The sequence below is a fragment of the Populus nigra genome, chromosome 4, assembly GCF_951802175.1.
Source record: "Populus nigra chromosome 4, ddPopNigr1.1, whole genome shotgun sequence".
Classification (NCBI taxonomy): domain Eukaryota; kingdom Viridiplantae; phylum Streptophyta; class Magnoliopsida; order Malpighiales; family Salicaceae; genus Populus; species Populus nigra.
Genome location: NC_084855.1, coordinates 1,859,159 through 1,879,962, shown reverse-complemented (window position 1 = coordinate 1,879,962; position 20,804 = coordinate 1,859,159). Strand labels below are relative to the sequence as shown.

The 20,804-nt window shown below is 39.1% G+C and overlaps 2 protein-coding genes, 1 non-coding gene and 1 pseudogene across 5 annotated transcripts; 3 read left to right on the top strand and 1 right to left on the bottom strand.

Moving 5' to 3' along the window:
• The first annotated feature begins 12 nt into the window (after window positions 1-12).
• Window positions 13-3,546, top strand: LOC133691563 (pentatricopeptide repeat-containing protein At1g25360). 2 transcript variants are annotated; one of them, XM_062112117.1, is made up of 3 exons: window positions 13-2,705; window positions 2,944-3,027; window positions 3,167-3,546. In XM_062112117.1, exon 1 carries the CDS (start codon window positions 151-153, stop codon window positions 2,542-2,544), a length of 2,394 nt encoding a protein of 797 aa, XP_061968101.1. In that variant the 5' UTR covers window positions 13-150; the 3' UTR covers window positions 2,545-2,705; window positions 2,944-3,027; window positions 3,167-3,546. The 2 variants fall into 2 exon arrangements, with proteins under 2 accessions (XP_061968101.1, XP_061968100.1); XM_062112116.1 differs by having other exon boundaries at window positions 13-3,027.
• A 1,167-nt stretch (window positions 3,547-4,713) lies between these two features.
• LOC133691865 (kinesin-like protein KIN-7C) lies at window positions 4,714-10,558 on the top strand. 2 transcript variants are annotated; one of them, XM_062112479.1, is made up of 12 exons: window positions 4,714-5,072; window positions 5,156-5,245; window positions 5,343-5,443; window positions 5,570-5,683; window positions 5,774-5,855; window positions 5,971-6,038; window positions 6,152-6,217; window positions 6,393-6,517; window positions 6,686-7,022; window positions 7,510-8,484; window positions 9,416-9,666; window positions 9,888-10,558. In XM_062112479.1, exons 1-12 carry the CDS (start codon window positions 4,856-4,858, stop codon window positions 10,198-10,200), a joined length of 2,739 nt encoding a protein of 912 aa, XP_061968463.1. In that variant the 5' UTR covers window positions 4,714-4,855; the 3' UTR covers window positions 10,201-10,558. The 2 variants fall into 2 exon arrangements, with proteins under 2 accessions (XP_061968463.1, XP_061968462.1); XM_062112478.1 differs by having other exon boundaries at window positions 9,407-9,666.
• Window positions 10,559-10,620: 62 nt separating this feature from the next.
• LOC133692843 (protein ACCUMULATION AND REPLICATION OF CHLOROPLASTS 6, chloroplastic-like) lies at window positions 10,621-18,384 on the bottom strand (annotated as a pseudogene).
• Window positions 18,385-20,242: 1,858 nt separating this feature from the next.
• On the top strand, window positions 20,243-20,315 carry TRNAE-CUC (transfer RNA glutamic acid (anticodon CUC)). Its single transcript has one exon. It is a non-coding gene; the product is annotated as a tRNA-Glu (tRNA).
• Window positions 20,316-20,804: the final 489 nt, after the last annotated feature.

Genomic DNA, 20,804 nt, shown 5'->3' with positions numbered 1-20,804 from the left:
TTTAGTGTTTTTCCCCGGTGCAATAGAAGCGCGGATGATATAAATCCTCAATCAAAACAGTATTCTCGTATCTCTTGTTTTCCCTCCAAAATCGAAACCTTTCCAACCTTCGACCCCTCTGATGAGCAATGAAAGTACACCGCTATAAACATGACAACACCAGACTCCATCCGTACAGCAGCAAATCGTTATGGATCCTTGCTACAAATATGCTGCCTTCAAAGTCCCATCTCTTACTCCCTTGCCCGTCCTGTCCATGCCCACATGATAGCTTCTGGGTTCCAGCCACGTGGCCACATACTCAACCGTCTGATCGACATCTACAGCAAATCCTCAAAATTGAACTACGCTCGCTACCTGTTCGACGAAATCCCTCAACCAGATATTGTTGCAAGAACAACACTGATTGCTGCGTATTCTGCTGCAGGGGATCTAAAACTTTCGCGTAAGATATTTTCAGATACCCCGTTAAGAATGCGAGACTCTGTTTTTTATAACGCGATGATCACTGCTTATTCGCACAATCATGATGGTCATGCTGCTATTGAACTATTCTGTGATATGCAGAGGGATAATTTTAGGCCTGATAATTATACGTTTACGAGTGTTCTTGGTGCGTTGGCACTCGTTGCTGAAAAAGAGAAGCACTGCCAGCAGTTGCATTGTGCAGTGATTAAGTCGGGAACTGGGTTCGTCACTTCAGTATTAAACGCGCTAATTTCTTCTTATGTGAAGTGTGCAGCTTCACCGTCAGCACAATCATCGTCCTTGATGGCTGAGGCTAGGAAGTTGTTTGATGAGATGCCTAACAGAGATGAGCTGTCATGGACTACTATAATTACTGGGTATGTGAAGAATAATGATCTTGACGCAGCCAAAGAGTTTCTAAATGGGACGAGCAAGAAATTAGGGGTCGCATGGAATGCCATGATTTCAGGTTATGCGCATCGTGGGCTATATCTAGAAGCGTTTGAGATGTTCAGGAAGATGATTATGTCAAAAATTCAGTTGGATGAGTTTACTTTTACAAGCGTTATTAGCGTTTGTGCAAATGCTGGATGCTTTCGGCTTGGAAAGGAAATGCATGCCTACTTCCTAAAAACCGTGGCAAACCCAGCACCGGACGTTGCAATGCCCGTGAACAATGCATTGATTACGTTCTACTGGAAATGTGGTAAAGTTGATATCGCCCGGGAGATATTTAATATGATGCCAGAGAGGGATCTTGTTTCATGGAATATAATCTTATCAGGGTATGTGAATGTTAGGTGCATGGATGAAGCTAAATCCTTTTTCAACGAGATGCCTGAGAAAAATATTTTGTCATGGATTATAATGATATCTGGATTAGCACAGATTGGGTTTGCGGAAGAGGCCTTGAAGTTTTTCAACCGGATGAAATTGCAGGGTTTTGAACCATGTGATTATGCATTTGCAGGAGCTATTATATCTTGTTCTGTGCTTGGATCATTAAAGCATGGACGCCAGCTCCATGCTCAAGTTGTTAGGTATGGGTATGAATCAAGCCTTTCAGCTGGAAATGCACTGATCACAATGTATGCAAGATGTGGTGTTGTTGATGCAGCACATTGTTTATTCATTAATATGCCTTGTGTGGACGCGATATCCTGGAATGCCATGATCGCAGCTCTGGGGCAACATGGACAAGGTACTCAAGCAATTGAATTTTTTGAAGAGATGCTGAAGGAAGGCATATTGCCTGATCGGATATCCTTTCTCACAGTTATTTCTGCTTGTAGCCATGCAGGTTTAGTTAAAGAAGGCCGTAAATATTTTGATTCAATGCATAACGTTTATGGTGTAACCCCAGATGAAGAACATTATGCACGCATTATTGATTTGTTATGTCGAGCTGGGAAATTCTCAGAAGCAAAGGAGGTGATGGAATCAATGCCTTTTGAGCCTGGTGCACCAATCTGGGAAGCACTTTTAGCTGGTTGCCGGATTCATGGGAATATAGATTTGGGGATTGAAGCTGCAGAGCGACTCTTTGAGCTCAAACCTCAACATGACGGAACCTATGTACTGTTGTCAAATATGTATGCTGTAGCTGGCCAGTGGAATGACATGGCCAAAGTGCGGAAACTAATGAGGGACCGTGGGGTGAAAAAGGAGCCTGGGTGTAGTTGGATTGAGGTAGAAAACAAGGTCCATTCATTTTTGGTTGGCGATGCTAATCATCCTGAGGTGCGACAAATTTACAATTACCTTGAGCAACTGGTCTTGGAAATGAGAAAGATAGGGTATGTGCCTGACACAAAGTATGTGTTGCATGATGTGGAATCTGATCTAAAGGAACATGAGTTGTCTACTCATAGTGAGAAGCTCGCAGTTGCTTATGGATTTATGAAACTTCCCCATGGAGCTACGGTCAGGGTTTTTAAGAATCTTAGGATCTGTGGTGATTGCCACAATGCCTTCAAGTTTATGTCAAAAGTTGTGGGAAGAGAAATTGTAGTGAGAGATGGAAAGAGGTTTCATCACTTTAGGGATGGTAAATGCTCTTGTGGCGATTACTGGTAGGCACAGTTTTTGTTAAAATCTGGGAAGGGTAAAGTTGAAAGCAGAAATGTGGCGTGACTGATTAATAAATTCCATTTGGAGCCTCTGTTACCACAACTGCAACTTCTGATACACGTGATTTCTCTCCGAAGGATCATGCAACAGTGCAAAACTAACCAGAGGTTTCTAGCCGTTTTTTTATATTGATATAAAAGAAACTCAAGAAAAAGTATTCTCTCTTGCAATCTCCAATGACAGGATCAATTTTCATCGAAAGTTTGCCAGATGACCTTAGTTATAATAATTTCTTCAAATTAGAAAAAACCTCTTCTGAAGGATATGCATCTCAGAATTTCTCTCTGCAGCGTTGCATTTATTAGTCTTTTTTATTCTTATTCTGACAAAACTGTGTTTATGCAGAAAGAGTTAAATTCTGTCAAAGAGCAAGTTGTTGGATTTTCATGCTTGAATTATCAAATTCAAATTGGCTTTCAAGGATTTGAGGTGCCCCTTTATCGTGTTCTTTTGCTTCAGCTATCTAAATGCATGCGCTCTCTTTTCACATGCTTTTTGTTGGATTTTAATGAATTTCAAGCATCAAAATCCAATGAGGTAATTCGAGCAAGTTTTTATCTATATTCAGAGTTTCTGCCACTGGACTGTGATGCTTTTTAACCAGGTTGACAGCAGCATTGTATTTCTGTTAAGGCTAGTTACTTACTGGATGACGGGGATTTGACAGCTGGGGAATATCAGGTATCAACTAAAGTTCTACCGCTTATCGTCCTTATTTTATCCTCGACGTGGTTGCTGATGTATCAAGTGATGGCCAATAAGCTTCATGTAATGGTGAATAGACCAATTCTTTAATTGAAATCCGAACAAAATTACAGATACAGTGAACAAGTAGCGTCATTGAATAGGGGCAAGTGCATTTTATAGCTTCAGCTGCCCTGCTTGGAATATGAAATGTAATACTATATTTTACAATTTTGTTCAGGAATAACCTTTCGTTGACGCTAACATTCCATCTGTGCGTTCCATTTTAGGCATTTACCCGTTTATCAGACAGCTCTAGTGAGCAAAGTAACTGTGCTCATATTATACATCCTGTGCACGCAGCATCTCTACATCACATTAACTCCATCAAAAACTTCACATGCTGTACTATTAAATCTCCTACTCTTCTCTCTGGTGTGTTTTCTTGTCTTTCCATTTTGGGGCCTTGCAATTTCTTCTTCTCCGAAGATGGTATTAGCAGTTTGAGCCTCAATAAAAAAATCTAAGAGGAAGGAGTTATTTATCTGTTTTGCGAGAGCTTCTTACGACCAAAAAAAGACAATCTTCTTGCCATCAACACAAAACTGAATGTTCAAAACTTGCGATGGCTGAAACGTCCAAGCGAAGTGATCAACACTGACGGGAGAAGGAAGAGAAGTAGGGATGGGGTGCTTGGGCTCGAGGCAAAACGGGCTAGTTTGGTGGGGAGTCAGTAATGGAGTGATGCAAGGAACTATGAAGTTGGCGTGGGCCAGCCAGCGAGCCTGACCTCGGGTTTAAGCCTGCCACCGTCGGCCCAACTAATAGATTAACCTATAATCCTTGTGTCCAACTACATACATTAATTATTATTTTTTATGAAAAGAAAAATCCATTAATTGATTCGACACCGTATTGTTTGCATGGATACACAAGTTTGTAATGGAAGCCTCGTGTTATAAGCGAAAAAAGATATATCTTAATAGAAAAAAAAAATTATATCTGGCAATTTTGCCAAGACCTTGTTTGTTGAAAAAATAATATGCACAAACGAATTTTTGAAAGAATTTCTTAAATATTAAATTAAATCTATGAATATTATTTATGGCCTATAATAAATCTATACAATGACGAGCTCAATTTTTTTTTCCCTTTATCTATAAAAAAATATGAAAAGAAAAGAAACTTCCGATGAGAGACGACGTAAGACCACGGTGTCACAAGTCAAAACAAGGCACCCTATTTTTACCCATCACAAAAATAAGCTTTTACTGCTACAAAATAAATAAATAAATAAAAGAATTTAATGTGATTAGACACGGTAACGACGTTTAAGCGCGGCAAAATCGTCGAGGCTAAAATGGTAATTAACAAAAGTGTTATTTTTAGTGAGAGGTGGCGGTCTCTCATAAATAACAAATTCAAGCGAACCAGGCAGAGCGAGAAAGAGAGAGAGAGAGAGCAACGGCTTTGTTGGTTCAAGCTGTTATCTTCTCTTTCCCTCATCTTCTTCTTCCTCTCGTCGATCATTTGTTCGTGCATTGTAGCTTTTTTTGATACAAAATAGGACAAGATGAGCGCGGCGTCGTCAACCGGAGGCGATGACCTCACGTCCGACGAAACGAGTGGTCAAGAAGAGAGGATTCTGGTTTCGGTCAGATTGAGGCCTTTAAACGAGAGAGAAATTGTAAGGAACGATGTTTCTGATTGGGAATGCATTAATAATTCCACCATTATATTCAAAAGCAACATGCCTGAACGCTCCATGTTCCCAACCGCCTATACATTTGGTAAGTAGTTAGGAGCCGATCGCTTCGTTTCTTTTCAGAAAAGGGAAATCTATTTGTTTTTAACGGTTAGATTATGTGTGTAGACAGAGTATTTAGGAGTGATTGCCTAACGAAGCAGGTGTATGAGGAAGGAGTTAAAGAAATTGCTCTTTTGGCTGTCAGTGGCGTTAATTGTGAGTAATATTATATTATTTTCGGTACTAATTTAATGAAATTTCCATATATTCTAAAAAATTGGTGGAATTGATTTTTTTTTTTCTGTATCTGCAGCAACGATTTTTGCGTACGGCCAAACGAGCAGTGGAAAGACGTATACGATGCGTGGAATTACAGAATATGCGCTTGCAGATATATATGAATACATGAAGCAGGTAATTTAAGGGGAAAAAATTATACATCTAATTCGTTTTCTAAGATAGCTTGTTTTTGAAGCTCATACCGTGTTCGTTGTGTGGTAATTTGTTTTTTCTTTTTTGTTATCATTTTTTATGTGTTAGCACAAAGAGAGGGAGTTTGTGTTGAAATTCTCTGCCATGGAGATTTACAATGAAGCTGTTAGAGACCTGCTTAGCACATCCAGTTCCCCGCTTCGACTCCTTGATGATCCTGAGGTGAATATTATTGTGCCCTATTTGATAATTTCCATTTTCAGGACTTACAATGATATATCGTTAGTGACGACATTATTTTCGATTCAACAGAGAGGGACTGTTGTCGAGGGACTTATAGAGGACACTTTGGTTGATTGGAACCACCTACTGGAGCTCATTTCCATTTGTGAAGGTAAGGGTGAACATCGATGTTAGCTTTATAGTACAGTACCATGCTGCTATATATGTGTTGGATGTGTATTTAGCATACGAGACTTGTCATAATTTTTTATGTTGGATTATTGCAGATCAAAGACAAATAGGGGAGACCACGTTGAACGAAACCAGCTCCAGATCTCATCAAATTCTAAGACTGGTATGCGCCTCGTTTACTCAATCACATGGTTATTATCCCCACTCTACTGCAAATTTGAGATGTAACTGTTACTTATTTTTTCTTCGTGGTTGTCAAATGATGGGATCTGCCAGACAGTTGAAAGTTCTGCTCGTGGATATTTGGGTGCTGGAAACTCAACCGCTCTTACAGCTACAGTGGTATGAAACTTTTTCTAAGTGTTTGCATGCACAATTTTCATAAAAACTAAGAAAAACTGGTAAATGCAGCCCTAAACAGAATAAAACAAAAATAATGCAGCATATCTAGAATTATGAATTACTAGATAATTCGACTATAAATGATATCCTAGCTTAAATTGGTTTTGCTCTGCAGAATTTTGTTGATCTTGCTGGAAGTGAGCGTGCTTCTCAGACATTAGCGGTTGTTACAAGATTAAAAGAAGGTTCCCATATAAATCGCAGTTTACTGACTCTGGGAACTGTAATTCGCAAACTGAGGTGGGGAAGTTTTTTATAAGTTTTTGTTTGCTCTATTTTCTTTTGGTCGGTTCCTTGGTTCTGGCTACATAGACTTCATCTCATTTTCATTACTCTCTCATTGTATTTCTTATATGATTCGATTGTTTTATCTCCTGTATCATGACATAACTTATTGCCTTGGTGCAGCAAGGGAAGAAATGGACACATTCCTTACAGAGACTCTAAGTTAACACGTATACTGCAAAACTCCTTAGGAGGCAATGCCAGGACGGCCATCATTTGTACATTGAGCCCTGCCCGCAGTCATGTTGAGCAATCAAGAAACACCCTTTTGTTTGCAAGTTGTGCTAAAGAGGTGACCACTAATGCACAAGTTAATCTAGTAATGTCAGATAAGACATTGGTAAAGAAACTGCAGAAAGAAGTGGCCAGGCTGGAGAATGAGTTGAAGAGTGCAGGATCAAATTCCTTTGTTGGCGATTCCACTGCCTTACTAAGAGAGAAAGAGCTTCAAATTGAAAAGGTGAGTTCTCATGTTAGTTTGCACACATAGAAAACTGGAATCTTTTTTTTCCAAAACATGCGTTGAGCATTTAACATCAAAAGGTGATCTCATCTTTGCCAAGCACCTTTGTTGGTGTTTTTCCCAGAGTTTTACTTCCATAATTACTGACTCGGATTAATAATGGAGTCGCAAACTTTAACCAAGCGAATTAGTTCTTACATAAATATTAACCTTAAACTTTAAGGGAAGGTACATGACCCATCGCAGTCGTGTTCACTGGCCATAGATTTATAATCAATAAAGTTTATACTTTCAATCTGGTTGACTTCTTTCTGGTTCTGCTCGCCACAAATCGAGAACTTCTCTCTTTCCCAAAGCTGTTGTTTTTGTTGTGGTCAAAACCATTTGCTTCTGTAATGAATGGGCTGGATTACATTTTCCTTTAAAAAGGACCTGCACTGTCAAGTTCTGCTCACTTTTCTTTCTGTTAATGAAAATATCGCAGATGCACCAGGAGATTCAAGAGTTAACTTGGCAACGGGATCAAGCTGAATCTCATCTCCAAAGTTTGCTTGAATCATTTGGAATCAAAGATCAAGTTTTTAGAATGGATGATCACTCAGCACCAGGATCCTCAGAAATGATCAATGCTTTTCGTCTGGATGCAGATCTCCCAGGAACCAAAACATTTAAGGATTTTGATTATCCTGACGCTGTTTCTCCTAACAAGCAAATAATACAGATTCCTGAAATTCCTGAAGACAATTTCCTACTGGATGGCAGTACTACAAAATTTTCTGGGCCTGGTTGGGAGGATATTGGCAAAAGAAACAGTGAGGATGCTAAAGATATTTGTGAGGAAGTTCCAGGGACCATAATGGTGGAATCTAGAAGAAAAGTGAAAAAAGTAGCTGATGTATTGTTTCCTGTTTTAGAAGAAAAAATACCCATGCATGAAGGTGAAGTGCCATCCTCACAGGAGGAAGATAAAGAGTTGATTCATATCAATTCAAATAACACACATGAAACAGTGAAACAAAAAATTCAGGAATTGCACGAGACCATTGATCATTTAGAACGATCTCCTTCATTCTCTGATGCAGTTGAATCTAGCTATAAAAACTTGAAATGGACTAGAAGCAAAAGTAGGAGATCAGTTCTCATGACTATTCCATATGCTCTTTGGTCTGAGAAAGAAGAAGATAGTGGAAGGGTATCGCCTACTGCATCTGAAAAAGACTTTCCTGAAAGGTCAGAAGACTTGAAGCAAAAGCTTCTTGAACTAGAGCATGATGTTAAACTTGAAAACAAGTCTCAAGAAGATTCTCAAAATCCTCTTTATGGTGCATCGGCAGAAGAAGATGTCATAAAAGATATAGATGTAGATGTAGAGGACACCACCAGCGTCCTTGATTTTGTTGCAGGAGTTAATAAAATGGCGGCCAAACTTCATTCAGAGAACCTGAGTCGGGATATGCAGGTAAGAAGATAAACCTCAATCTCTCTCTCTCTCTCTCTCTCTCTCTCTCTCTTTATATATATATATATATATATATATATATATATATATATATATATATATATATATATATATCCTTATGTTACTCTTCATGCAATAGTTTAATTTTCTTTCCGGTTAATTATATCTTATGCTCTTCTCCTGACTCGTAGCTTGAATCTACGAAAATTTCATTCATAAAAAATTTACATGATGAAGAAATTATGGACTTTGATAACCATTTTGCATCGCCAACAATAGCATAATGCACAATATTCTTGTCTGGCTACACCATCAAGAATACACAAGATTGCTTTCAAATATGTGCTTTAAGAATCATGAATTCCGTTAAGCTGTTTTCCAGCAACTCTTGTGTTTCATTCAAGGCTTTGCGGTTTCTCACTATAAGATTTCAAAATGTTCTCCATCATAGTTTTTGTTAGACATGAAGCTGCGTGGCAGCTCAAGGATGCACATTTTGTCCCGAAAATAATAGGATCGATGCCCAGTCAATCAACGTCTTATATGAGTTGGTTCCTACATTAGATTCTGTTGTGCTGTGGAAAAATAGAAATTTGAAGGGCTGGCATGCCTGTCCTAGTAACACCAGAGCTGACCATCCCCTGTTAAGAAGTCAACTCAAGTGTTTGGTCCAGTTTACAACCTAAGAAACTGAGAGAGGCAAGTTTGGTGCAACTCAACCATCTGTTGCAGCAATCTGTACTGGGGCCTCTAGCTTTTCTTTTTCCTTGCGTCCATTGATTGTAACTGAAATAAAAATAAGAATAGAAGCATGATGGCTAACTTACTTTGGCAACCCTAGGTATAGGTTAGTTTGCTTTTTTTTGCGACATGTATTTATAATGGATATATTTCATTTACCGGGACATATGATTATTCTTAGGTTTTGCAGGCATCAACTAGGCATCATCATAGTAACTGGCAAGTAAAATATGAGAGGTACCGGAGAAAGATAATTGAACTTTGGTTCAGATGTAATGTGCCATTGGTCCACAGAAGTTATTTCTTCCTGCTATTCAAAGGAGATCCTTCAGACAATGTGTACATGGAGGTCGAGCTCAGAAGATTGTATTTTCTGAAGGACACATTTTCCAGCGGAGCTAATACTATAATTGATGGTAAAATCGCCTCACCAGCCTCAAGGTAGTCTTCGATTCCACTTTGAATTTTATCTACAGTAATGCAATCATACACACCAGCAGCTTGCCCACAAACAATTGCTTGATGAAAAAAGATCTCTGTTTTCCTTCTGATTGGTGAATGCTAACTAAATGGAAGTGTTACTTGTGAAAATTTTGAACTCCATTGTTTTTTTTATTTCACTGCCCATGAGAAAACTGACATTCCTTTTCTATTGAGGATAGCTTGAAGGCTCTCAGTCGTGAAAGGGACATGTTAGCAAAGCAACTGCAGAAGAAATACACAAAAACAGAGAGAGAGCGCCTTTACCAGAAGTGGGGCATCCCGTTAGACACGAAGCAAAGGAGCCTTCAGTTGGCACGTCGTTTATGGACAGACGTAAGGGACATGAGACATATAAAGGACAGTGCTACTCTTGTAGCCAAGCTGGCCGGGATTGTAGAGCCTCGCCACGCCCCAAAAGAGATGTTTGGACTGAGCTTCTCAACGAATCAAAAACCCGCCAGTTGGAGAGACAACATGTCTTCACTATTGTAAGCTTGTTGGAGGTGAAGTTTATTTGCTCACAACTGTTCGGTGGGGACTTGATGGCTCTGCATGCATGGTTCAACTTGTGCCGTTGAAGCAAGCTTCTGTTGCGCAGATATTGAAACGGCTTGCGAGTTCATTGCAGCAGTCAAAAGTTTGTGTTCATTAATCGTCTGCTTCTCACAGCTTTTGTTCATACATGTACCAAATTATACCCGTTTGACATGGCATAGGCAACAAGTTTGTGACTGTTACACAGACCTGCGCCAGGAAATGCTAGACAAGGGTAAGGCATTAGAGATGTGCCAGTAGGATTTGTGTTGGGGATATCTTTACTTCTCATCATTGTGCTTTCCTAACGGATCTATATGCCTCGCGTAGCTGTGATATTCCATTCTTTATTTGTGTACAAGCAAAAAAATATTTGAACTAGCCCATAATAAAATCTGCGCAAAATGCCTTCGAGGAAAATATACAAGACTTTAAACAAAGACGCAAAGGATTACCACCAAGCCATAGTATGTTCTGCATCGTAATTGCCTCTCCGGTAATTTTCCATCCCGAACGGCGCATGACAGCTCATATCTTGTTGTGTAATTTCTTACATTTGAGGCATTTTTCTCTGGATGAACCTTGTCGGTTAGGCGGGTTGACTCTTTAACACCGGCTTCTACTACAGCATGAAATCCATCTACACACACAGTCAAACTCTCAACAGTTAGGTCCAACAGGGTATAATCATATACCCAACCAAGTTGTGCAATTCCGGCTGCACGGTCTGCCCATATTTTCAACATCTGATTATCCAAAACCTGGAAGTTGTCTTCAAAGGGCTTCGGGGTGTGGCAGATGATGTGGATTTTTTACTCACGTGAAAATGATATTTTATTAAAAAAACTGAAAATCATATTTGAGAAACTTAACTTCAAGTTAACTTGTAATTAAAAATTAGAGGTATTAAAATTCGTGAATTGACACCTTAAAATCAATAAAACTTTGATAAATCAGTTTTATTTTTTTGTCACAACAAAAAACACATTTACTTCAAGCATAACACAAGTTTATTTAATAAATTCATATGTTCTAAAACATAACTTTCTGGCTAGAAGGACAGACAAGGAATGAAGATGCTTTCTTGCTAGAAATGAAGATGCTTTAAGTAACTTGGTCATGTGTAACATGGACATACATACATGATACATTCATCAGAAAACATTTCTTCAGGATTTTCTAGACCAAGACTTTCAAAAGGCTCTTCTGTTTCTACAGCAGGATGAACATAATTGATCCAATCATTTTCATGGATTTCTGCACCCATGTCCTTGTGGTCAAGTGGAAACACCTTCTGCAATGCCTGAATTGCACTAGCCTTCACATGATCAATAACAGCAGTAGCCTCAGCTCCAATTCTCACTATGGCTGCTGCGGCAGCCAGGGGAGAACGACCACCTCCCTCCTGCCTTTCTAAATATCTCAATACAATGGGATCATCATAATAATCTCCGAGCTTGAATTCTATATCTTTGGTGTCCCTAAATCTAGGAAATAACACCCCCATCAACCATGTCTCCAACAATTTACAAAGCCCAGGAAGATCATTGTCATCATCATCCTTCGAATTTTCCATGATAAAATAAAAAATAGGTGGATTTCTGTAAGGAGAGTTATCACTGTCTAAACCCAACCATTTACGACACTCATCAAGCTCGCCAGCAAGCAGTGAACAAAGACCACTCTCCAAAAGCCAAGTCAATCTCATGGTTTTCCGTGGAATTAAAGACAGAAACAAGACTCCCTTGATTTGTTACCTTAATCTGCTGAAGTTGTCCAAATAGGTTATCAGCATCTAGGATGAGATGGGGCTTTTTACCCACGAAAGCTTTGGCAATAACAGGGGCAAGTGCCACTCCATAAACTTCAAAATTTTGTGCTGGGATATTACTTGGTGTGGTGACGAACAGGTCAACCTTTCACAAGGAGAAATTTTCAATGAGAATTGGGCAAAAATGATTAGGCAAAGGTACATTTCATTACGATCATCTTCTGTACTACCTGCTCAGCTGCAGTCATGCATAAGATGTTGGGTCATTTAAGCAATCAAACACACATAAATTTACGTGGTTCGGCAACTTGCCTACTCCACGGAGCTACTGGTTTGTATTAATCAAGCTTAGAAACAATACAAACAACAAAACAAGGAGGAGGAGAAAAATCTTCTCAACTCAACTCAACTCTCCCTAGCTCTCTCTCTGTGTTTCTCTCTTGTTCTCAATCTGTTCTCACTTCTACGTCTCACATCTCAGCTCTCAATAGCACCCTCTATTTATAGCTGATATGGGAGACAATCTTCTTTATGTAGTCAATTATGGTGGCCACCGTTTTCTTTGTTTAGGCACCCACCATTGACTCTTACCATGCAGCCATGTTTGACAGCAGTCATGCTTGACATGGCTGCCACCACCACCAGATTGTGTCCACACTTAACAATCTCCCACTTGGACACAAATGGTGCTAGATCTGTCTTTTAATTTCTAAGACCAACTGAAGCTTTACACAGCTTCAGTTTATCAAGAGTAACTCCTTTGGTTAACATGTCAGCTGGGTTCTTGCTTCCGCAGATCTTTTCTAGCATTAGTTGCTCCTCGTCTAGCAATTGTCGGATGAAGTGATATTTGATCTGAATATGCTTCGTCCTGGAGTGAAATGCTGGATTCTTGGCAAGGAAGATTGCACTCTGACTGTCGCTGTACAAAATACCCTTTTCCTTCATCTTGCCCAATTCTTTCAGAAAACTCTGCAGCCATACGATCTCTTTTGCAGATTCTGAGACTGCAACATATTCAGCTTCTGTTGTTGAAAGAGCGACGATCTTTTGCAAGGTAGAACTCCAGGAAACAGCAGTCCCTCCTAGAGTATATACATATCCTGTAGTGCTCTTTCTGCTATCAACATCTCCTGCTAGATCAGCGTCTACAAAACCTTCAAGTTTCAAACCACCAGCTGTGAAAGTAAGACATGTCTCTGATGAACCTTTTAAGTATCTCATGATCCATTTCACCGCCTCCCAATGTTGCTTTCCAGGATTGCTCATATATCGGCTTACAACTCCCACTGCATGGGCAATGTCTGGTCTGGTACAGACCATAGCATACATCAAAGAGCCGATAGCTGAGGCGTATGGAATCTTATCCATGTATCCACTTTCTAGCTCAGTTTTTGGTGACTGGTCTTTGCTGAGCTTGAAATGATTCCCCAGAGGTGTACTTACTGGTTTAGCATTATCCATACTAAACCTGCTGAGAACCTTCTTGACATACTCTGTTTGTGAAAGCTTTAGTATGCCTTTGTCTTGATCTCTGATGATTCTCATGCCCAGTATTTGTTTAGCAGCTCCCAGATCCTTCATTTCAAACTGTTTTGACAATTGTTGTTTCAGCTTGTCAATCTCCTCAATGTTGGATCCTGCAATCAACATATCATCCACATATAATAGTAGAATGATGTAGGAGTTGTCAAAATATTTGACATAGCAACAGTGATCAGCCTGGCATCTTGTGTATCCCGAACTACACATGAAGTTGTCAAACTTCTTGTACCACTGTCTTGGAGCTTGCTTCAAACCGTATAGGCTTTTCTTTAGCTTGCAGACTTGGTTCTCCTTTCCTGGTATTTCAAACCCCTCTGGTTGTTGCATGTAAATGTCTTCCTCCAATGCTCCATGAAGAAAAGCTGTTTTTACATCTAATTGTTCAAGATGTAAATTCTCTGCCGCTACTATCCCCAGAACAACTCTGATTGTTGTGAGCTTCACAACTGGAGAAAATATCTCAGAGTAGTCAATCCCTTTCTTTTGTTGAAACCCTTTTACAACAAGTCTTGCCTTGAACCGTTTGCTTCCGTCATGCTCAGTCTTTACTCTGTAGACCCACTTGTTTTGCAAAGCCTTCTTTCCTTCAGGTAGTGTGGTCAGCTCCCAAGTCTTGTTCTTCAGCAACGAACTCATCTCATCCTTCATGGCTAACTCCCACTTGCTTGAGTTTCCATCTTGTAAGGATTCTTCATAACTTAGCGGCTCACCACCATCTGTCAATAAAATATAATTCAGTAGAAGTGTGAACCGTTGTGGGGGCTTTATAGTCCTTGAAGACCTGCGAACATAAACAATTGGTTCACTTGGCTCTGCATCGTCTTGTGTAGTGGTGGGTACAGATGTGCTTGAATCTTCTTGTAAAGACTCTTGAGTTTTGTTATGCTCGGTAACATCAGGAAGCCCTTCTAATCTGATGAATTCAGATTTTTGTGGACTTGTATCTGAATCAGTCATATCTGTTTCTGCACTTGATCTGTCTTTGTACAAAACTTTCTCATTGAAGATCACGTTCCTGCTTCTGATAATCTTTCTGTTCTGATCATCCCAAAACCGAAATCCAAATTCTTCATCTCCATAGCCAATGAAGAAACATTTCTTGGATTTGGCATCTAGCTTGTTGCGTGCATCAGAATCTATATGCACATAGGAAACACACCCAAAGACCTTTAAATGAGAGATTTGTACCTCTTTTCCTCTCCATACTTTCTCAGGCAATCTGAACTCCAAAGGAACTGATGGTCCACGGTTGATCAAGTAAACTGCAGTATGAACTGCGTCAGCCCAGAATGTTTGAGGTAGCCCTGAATGCAACCTCATGCTTCTAGCTCGTTCATTGATGGTCCGGTTCATTCTTTCAGCAATGCCATTCTGTTGTGGTGTGCCTGGAATGGTCTTTTCCATTCTGATACCATTAACAGCACAATACTCCTTGAAACCTCCATCAATGTATTCTCCTCCATTATCAGATCTTAAGCATTTCAACTTCAAACCTGATTCATTCTCAACCATAGCCTTCCACTTCTTGAATGTTTCGAACACATCAGATTTATTTTTCAGAAAGTAGACCCATACCTTTCTGCTGAAATCATCAATGAAAGTTACGTAATACCGAGAACCTCCAAGAGATGCCACTGGAGAAGGTCCCCATAAATCTGTGTGCACCAGTTCTAGCTTTCTTGGTCTTAAGGCCCTGCCAACCTTTAAGAAACTGAGCTTCTTCTGTTTTCCAAGAACACAGCTTTCACAAATGTCTAGATCAACATTTTTAAGCTCTGGCAGTTTTCCCTTCGACTGAAGTATCTTCATCCCTTTTTGACTCATATGGCCGAGTCTACAGTGCCATAACTGTGCTTGATTTTCTACTTCAGTAGAGGCAATAATATCTTCACATCTTGTGGTCATATACAGGGTGCCAGTTTTCTTTCCACGAGCCAAAACCATTGCTCCCTTTGATACCTTCCACATACCTCCAGAAAAGAGGATTGAATGACCACTCTCATCAAGTTGTCCGACTGAGATCAACTTCTTCTTGAGTCCAGGAACATGCCTTACATTTTGCAAGTTCCAAGTAGATCCATTCATTGTCTTGATCTGCACTTCTCCTATACCCACAATCTTCATTGGTTGTCCATCGGCTAGATAGACTACACCGTGATCTCCAGCAACATAGTTTTGCATCATCTCATGGTGTGGTGTACAGTGGAATGAAGCACCAGAATCAAGAATCCAATCATCAATCGGACTTTGTACAGCAAGAATCAAAGCGTCTTGCACCTCGTCTGTGGTAGCGTTTGCAGAGTCAGCTTCAGGTTTTTTTGGTTTTGTGCAATTCCTCATGAAATGACCAGGTTTGCCACAATTCCAACATTCAGCCTGCTTTCTGGGTCCGGACTTGCTTTTACTTCTGTATCTTGATTTGGATCTGCCTCTGGATAAGCCTCTATCCTGTCTCCTCCCTCGAGTGTTAATGTTGAGAGCTGATCCTGAACTTGAACTTTCACCCGAGTCTTTCCTTCGAACTTCTTCAGCTAAAATCAAGTCTCGGATGTCATCATATTTCAGTTTGGATTTTCCAGCTGAATTGCTCACGGCTGTCCTCATACCTTCCCAACTGCTTGGAAGTGAAGCTAGCAAAATGAGTGCACGGATCTCATCATCAAACTCAATCTCTACAGATGACAATTGATTTGTGATGGTATTAAAGTTGTTGAGATGTTGCGTGACGGAGGTGCCTTCTGTCATTTTCAAGTTGAACAACTTCTTCATCAAGTGCACTTTATTGTTTGCCGAGGGCTTTTCATACATCCCAGACAAGGCTTCCATTAGTCTTGCAGTAGATCTTTCTTTCGTAACATTGTGAGCAACTCTTCTTGATAAGGATAGCCGGATAATACCCAAAACTTGTCTATCAAGAAGCAACCAATCTTCTTCTGGCATATTTTCTGGCTTGCTCCCCAACAGAGGAAGATGAAGTTTCTTCCCATATAAATAGTCTTCAATTTGCATTTTCCAATATCCAAAATCTGATCCATCAAATTTTTCAATTCCCGCAGCTTTTATTTCATCTGCCATTTTTACTGTATCTCCGATTTGAATTTGTCAAATCTGACCTTACAGATGTGTCCGGAACGGCCAAAAATATTGGAAACGACACTGAGATCACCCCAATCGGAATTCGGATGGCTCAGATCTTAACAGTCAAAGTTTTGGATCAACGGACGGTGCAGATGAAGCCGCGTGTCAGTCCAGAATAGCGTCTGCGAAGCACTGGATCAAAACCCACCTCCGATGACGTGGCAAGATGACGTGGCTTCCACGTAGGTGCACCGGGTCCCACTTTTGCTGACGTGTCAAATGCACGCGCGTTTCGTGCTGACGTGGCAGTGTCTGACGTGGCTGCTGACTGGTCTGATGACGTGGCAGATGACTTGCTGAGGTGTCAGGTGACGTGGCAGGAGACTGTACGGGTTTGCTTGCGTGGCGGATGACGTGGCGGGTCAACCCGGTTCAGATGCGGGTAGCCGGGTAGAGACGACGCGTGGAGAGCGTGCTGCGCGTGGGCGCGCGTAGGCAGTGGCTTCGTCGGCGCGTGTGGGCGCGTGCGGGCATGCAGGATGTCGGTTCTTCGCCGGGTTTTCACCAGTGAATTCGTCTCCTCTTGCTCTACACGATGGTATGTTCAAAAACACGTTTTGAGAACTTTGATTTTTTGAGTTTGGATCAAACACCCTCTTTTTCAAGAACAAGCTCTGATACCAGTTGTTGGGTCATTTAAGCAATCAAACACACATAAATTTACGTGGTTCGGCAACTTGCCTACTCCACGGAGCTACTGGTTTGTATTAATCAAGCTTAGAAACAATACAAACAACAAAACAAGGAGGAGGAGAAAAATCTTCTCAACTCAACTCAACTCTCCCTAGCTCTCTCTCTGTGTTTCTCTCTTGTTCTCAATCTGTTCTCACTTCTACGTCTCACATCTCAGCTCTCAATAGCACCCTCTATTTATAGCTGATATGGGAGACAATCTTCTTTATGTAGTCAATTATGGTGGCCACCGTTTTCTTTGTTTAGGCACCCACCATTGACTCTTACCATGCAGCCATGTTTGACAGCAGTCATGCTTGACATGGCTGCCACCACCACCAGATTGTGTCCACACTTAGCATAAGAAGGCCTCATTCATGAAATCTTCCCCGGTTAATCCTCCAGCAACAGGTGCTGCTCCCCCTCCTCCAACAGCCCATAATGTGTTCCGGACTCCTTGGAGACCCTCCTTCCTTCTTGTTCGGTATTTGTCGCTGAGGGGCAAGGCAAGAAGTTCCAGGACAGATCGAGGGGTAATCTCTCCCAAAGTCTCATCAATCCGTGCTTGCAAACCTAGTGCAAGGCTACTGGCTCCTTCCTCCTACATCCACAACAGAAATTTATCAAGAGGCCAATAACTTGAATGGGCATCAACGTAAGGTATAACTGATGAGAAAGAAAGAAAGAAAAAACCTCACTACATCATTATTTCTTCATTCAAAATAAACCCATCCTTTTTCTTCTAGTAAATTCATTATATTGAGACGCATTCACAAATTACTCTCCCTCTAAATAATTTCACAGGTCGTGCTCTAGCAACTTAGCATTTTCATGAATTCTCAGTCTTCACATTTTTCCATTCTAAATACTTCCAAATGCAACCAATAAAAGATAATTGATTAACTAAACACTAAGCAAGCGCAATGTGGTACCTACAGCAGCTTCAAATCCCTCTCCAGAACCTCACGCCCTCTAATAAAATCCAGTGGATTCAACGCCATTGCATCCCTTGACATATCCTTTTTTGATACTAAAACAGAAAATAAAATAATAATAATGATGACTAAATTGGTGATGGTCCGAGAAGGTGCAAGATTGAGAAACTATTTGCGTTCAAGCCTCATTGATAGGCAGGGGAGTTGGAGGAGCCATGACACATGAGAGTAAAACCTCAACTTAACCCCTAATATATTGATCATTTATCAATTGAGTCCCCAAACTAAAATTGTATTGTTACATCTAGCATGTTTCATAAAGTCTTTAACTGGAAAATTTTCCCTATGTTCGTCGATTTTTATGTGAACTTCTCTTCACAAAGATATTGTTTTATTGCATAAAATATATTAACAAACACCATCAAAACAACACAATAGAGAAATACGTTAAAAACTAGGCGTTAGCGATGTAGTTTTGTTTGGAAAAAGCATCTCCAAAAGATCCAATAAGCCTCCTTGCGAGTGAGAGATAAAATTAATTCATGCAATATTGTGATAGGTTTAATAATCATTTCAGTCTAAAATGTTTATCAATGCCTCAAAAACAATTGTATATTATTTTTTGAGTGGGTTTTTTTTCATTTTCAAAGAACACCAATACTTTTCATTTAATTTCAGTAGTTTAATTAAACAAAATAAAAAGGATGAGATTTAATTTATTAACAATTATTTATCGTTAAAATTTTAATGTCATGTTAAAAAATTATTTTATTATAAATATTCAAGTAGCTTGATTGAACTTTAATAATGATTTTATTTTAATTTTCCAACACAACGCAAGAACTCAAACCTAAAATAAAAAACATTAATGTGAATATTTAATCAATAAAGATTTTAGTTCTACACTTAATGTTATGAAAACCTTTATATTATACACAAAACAATGCCATAATCGACGAGTTTGTGAAAAGCCTGCAATGAAAGTATGCTATTTATAGTCCTGAGCTCACGTGGGTCAGCATGAAGACAAGAGAAACTTACCCCAAGTAGTTTGGAACTACTTGAAGATAAAAGTTTTAAAGACCATTAAAGTCTCAATAAAAGTTTATTAAAACAGCGGCAACTCTGTCCTCTATTGAAAACGACTTCTGAATCAGCTCAAAGGTGCCACGTATCTATGACACGAGGGACATTTAAAGACCATTGGATAGTGACAGTTTTCATCTAGCAGTAGCACTGGTTTATTAAATATGGTGTTGATTGTTTTTTAAAATATATTAAAATAATATTTATTAAGATAATTATTTTTAATATTAGGATATGAAAATGATATAAAAATACTAAAATAATATTAATTTAAAGTAATTAAAAATTTTAATTTTTTTTAAAAAATATTTTTTAAATACAAAAAAAAAGCTAGCATATGTTCCCATTTAATTAGGATTAAAAAAACCTAATAACTTATGTTTTTTTTTGACTAATTTCATATATAATATAATTTTAAATTTTTATTTTATAAAAAATAAAATAATATATTATTTATTTATTTTACATATTAAAATTCATTTTATTACCATTTTAAACAAATATACTTTTTTAAAACTAAAATTAAAAATATTCTTTTAAATCTATTGAAATCACTATATAAATACTATCATAATTACATTGCATACGTGTACCAGGTATGCGAGGATAAAAAGGAGATTCGATTGGAAGAGAAGTTATAAAATATGATATCAAGTATAGAAATTTTGTATATATGCAAGCTGGCTGGATATTCATCTTAATAAATAAATAAAAAAAAGATAAAAATTTTGTTTGGACCGAAGTGCCACATGTCCACAGGCCTCTCTCATGCCACTTGACTACAAAACTCACCAATAACAGTGAATCGGAAATATTGTTTGATAAAATTTTATAGCAATGGATCACGCCACCATCCGTTGTAGTCTAGTTGGTCAGGATATTCGGCTCTCACCCGAAAGACCCGGGTTCAAGTCCCGGCAACGGAAAGTCGTTCTTACATTGAAGTTTTTGCGTGCAGGTGTCCAGCCCAGTTCATTAAGAATCATCTCAGCTGATTCCTTCATTGACTGAAGAAGGTGCATCAATGTCTAAATGGATTTTTTATTTTATTTTAAATTGATATATTTTTTGTATTATTAGATTCGCTACCACAGTATAAAAGGAGCTGTAGTTTCTTGCATCTTAAAGTTTCAAAATACCAGTGCCTTAATTTGTCTAAAAACCCTCGTTGTTTCCCTTTCCTCCCGTCTTGCTCCCTTTTCCAGATACTTTGATCTTCCCATCTAGGGTTTATTACACAGTTCAAAACATTCATGAGTTTTTGACTTCAAGATCAAGAGGACACAAATGTTCCAAATAGTCTGTCATCTTTGCTTAAGAATCTATCACCATTTTATTCTTTGATTGTTGAATGGCACTTTAAACAGTACTGATGCTGTGGTCTGTGTAGCCTCCTTGGATTTTAGTAAAATTTT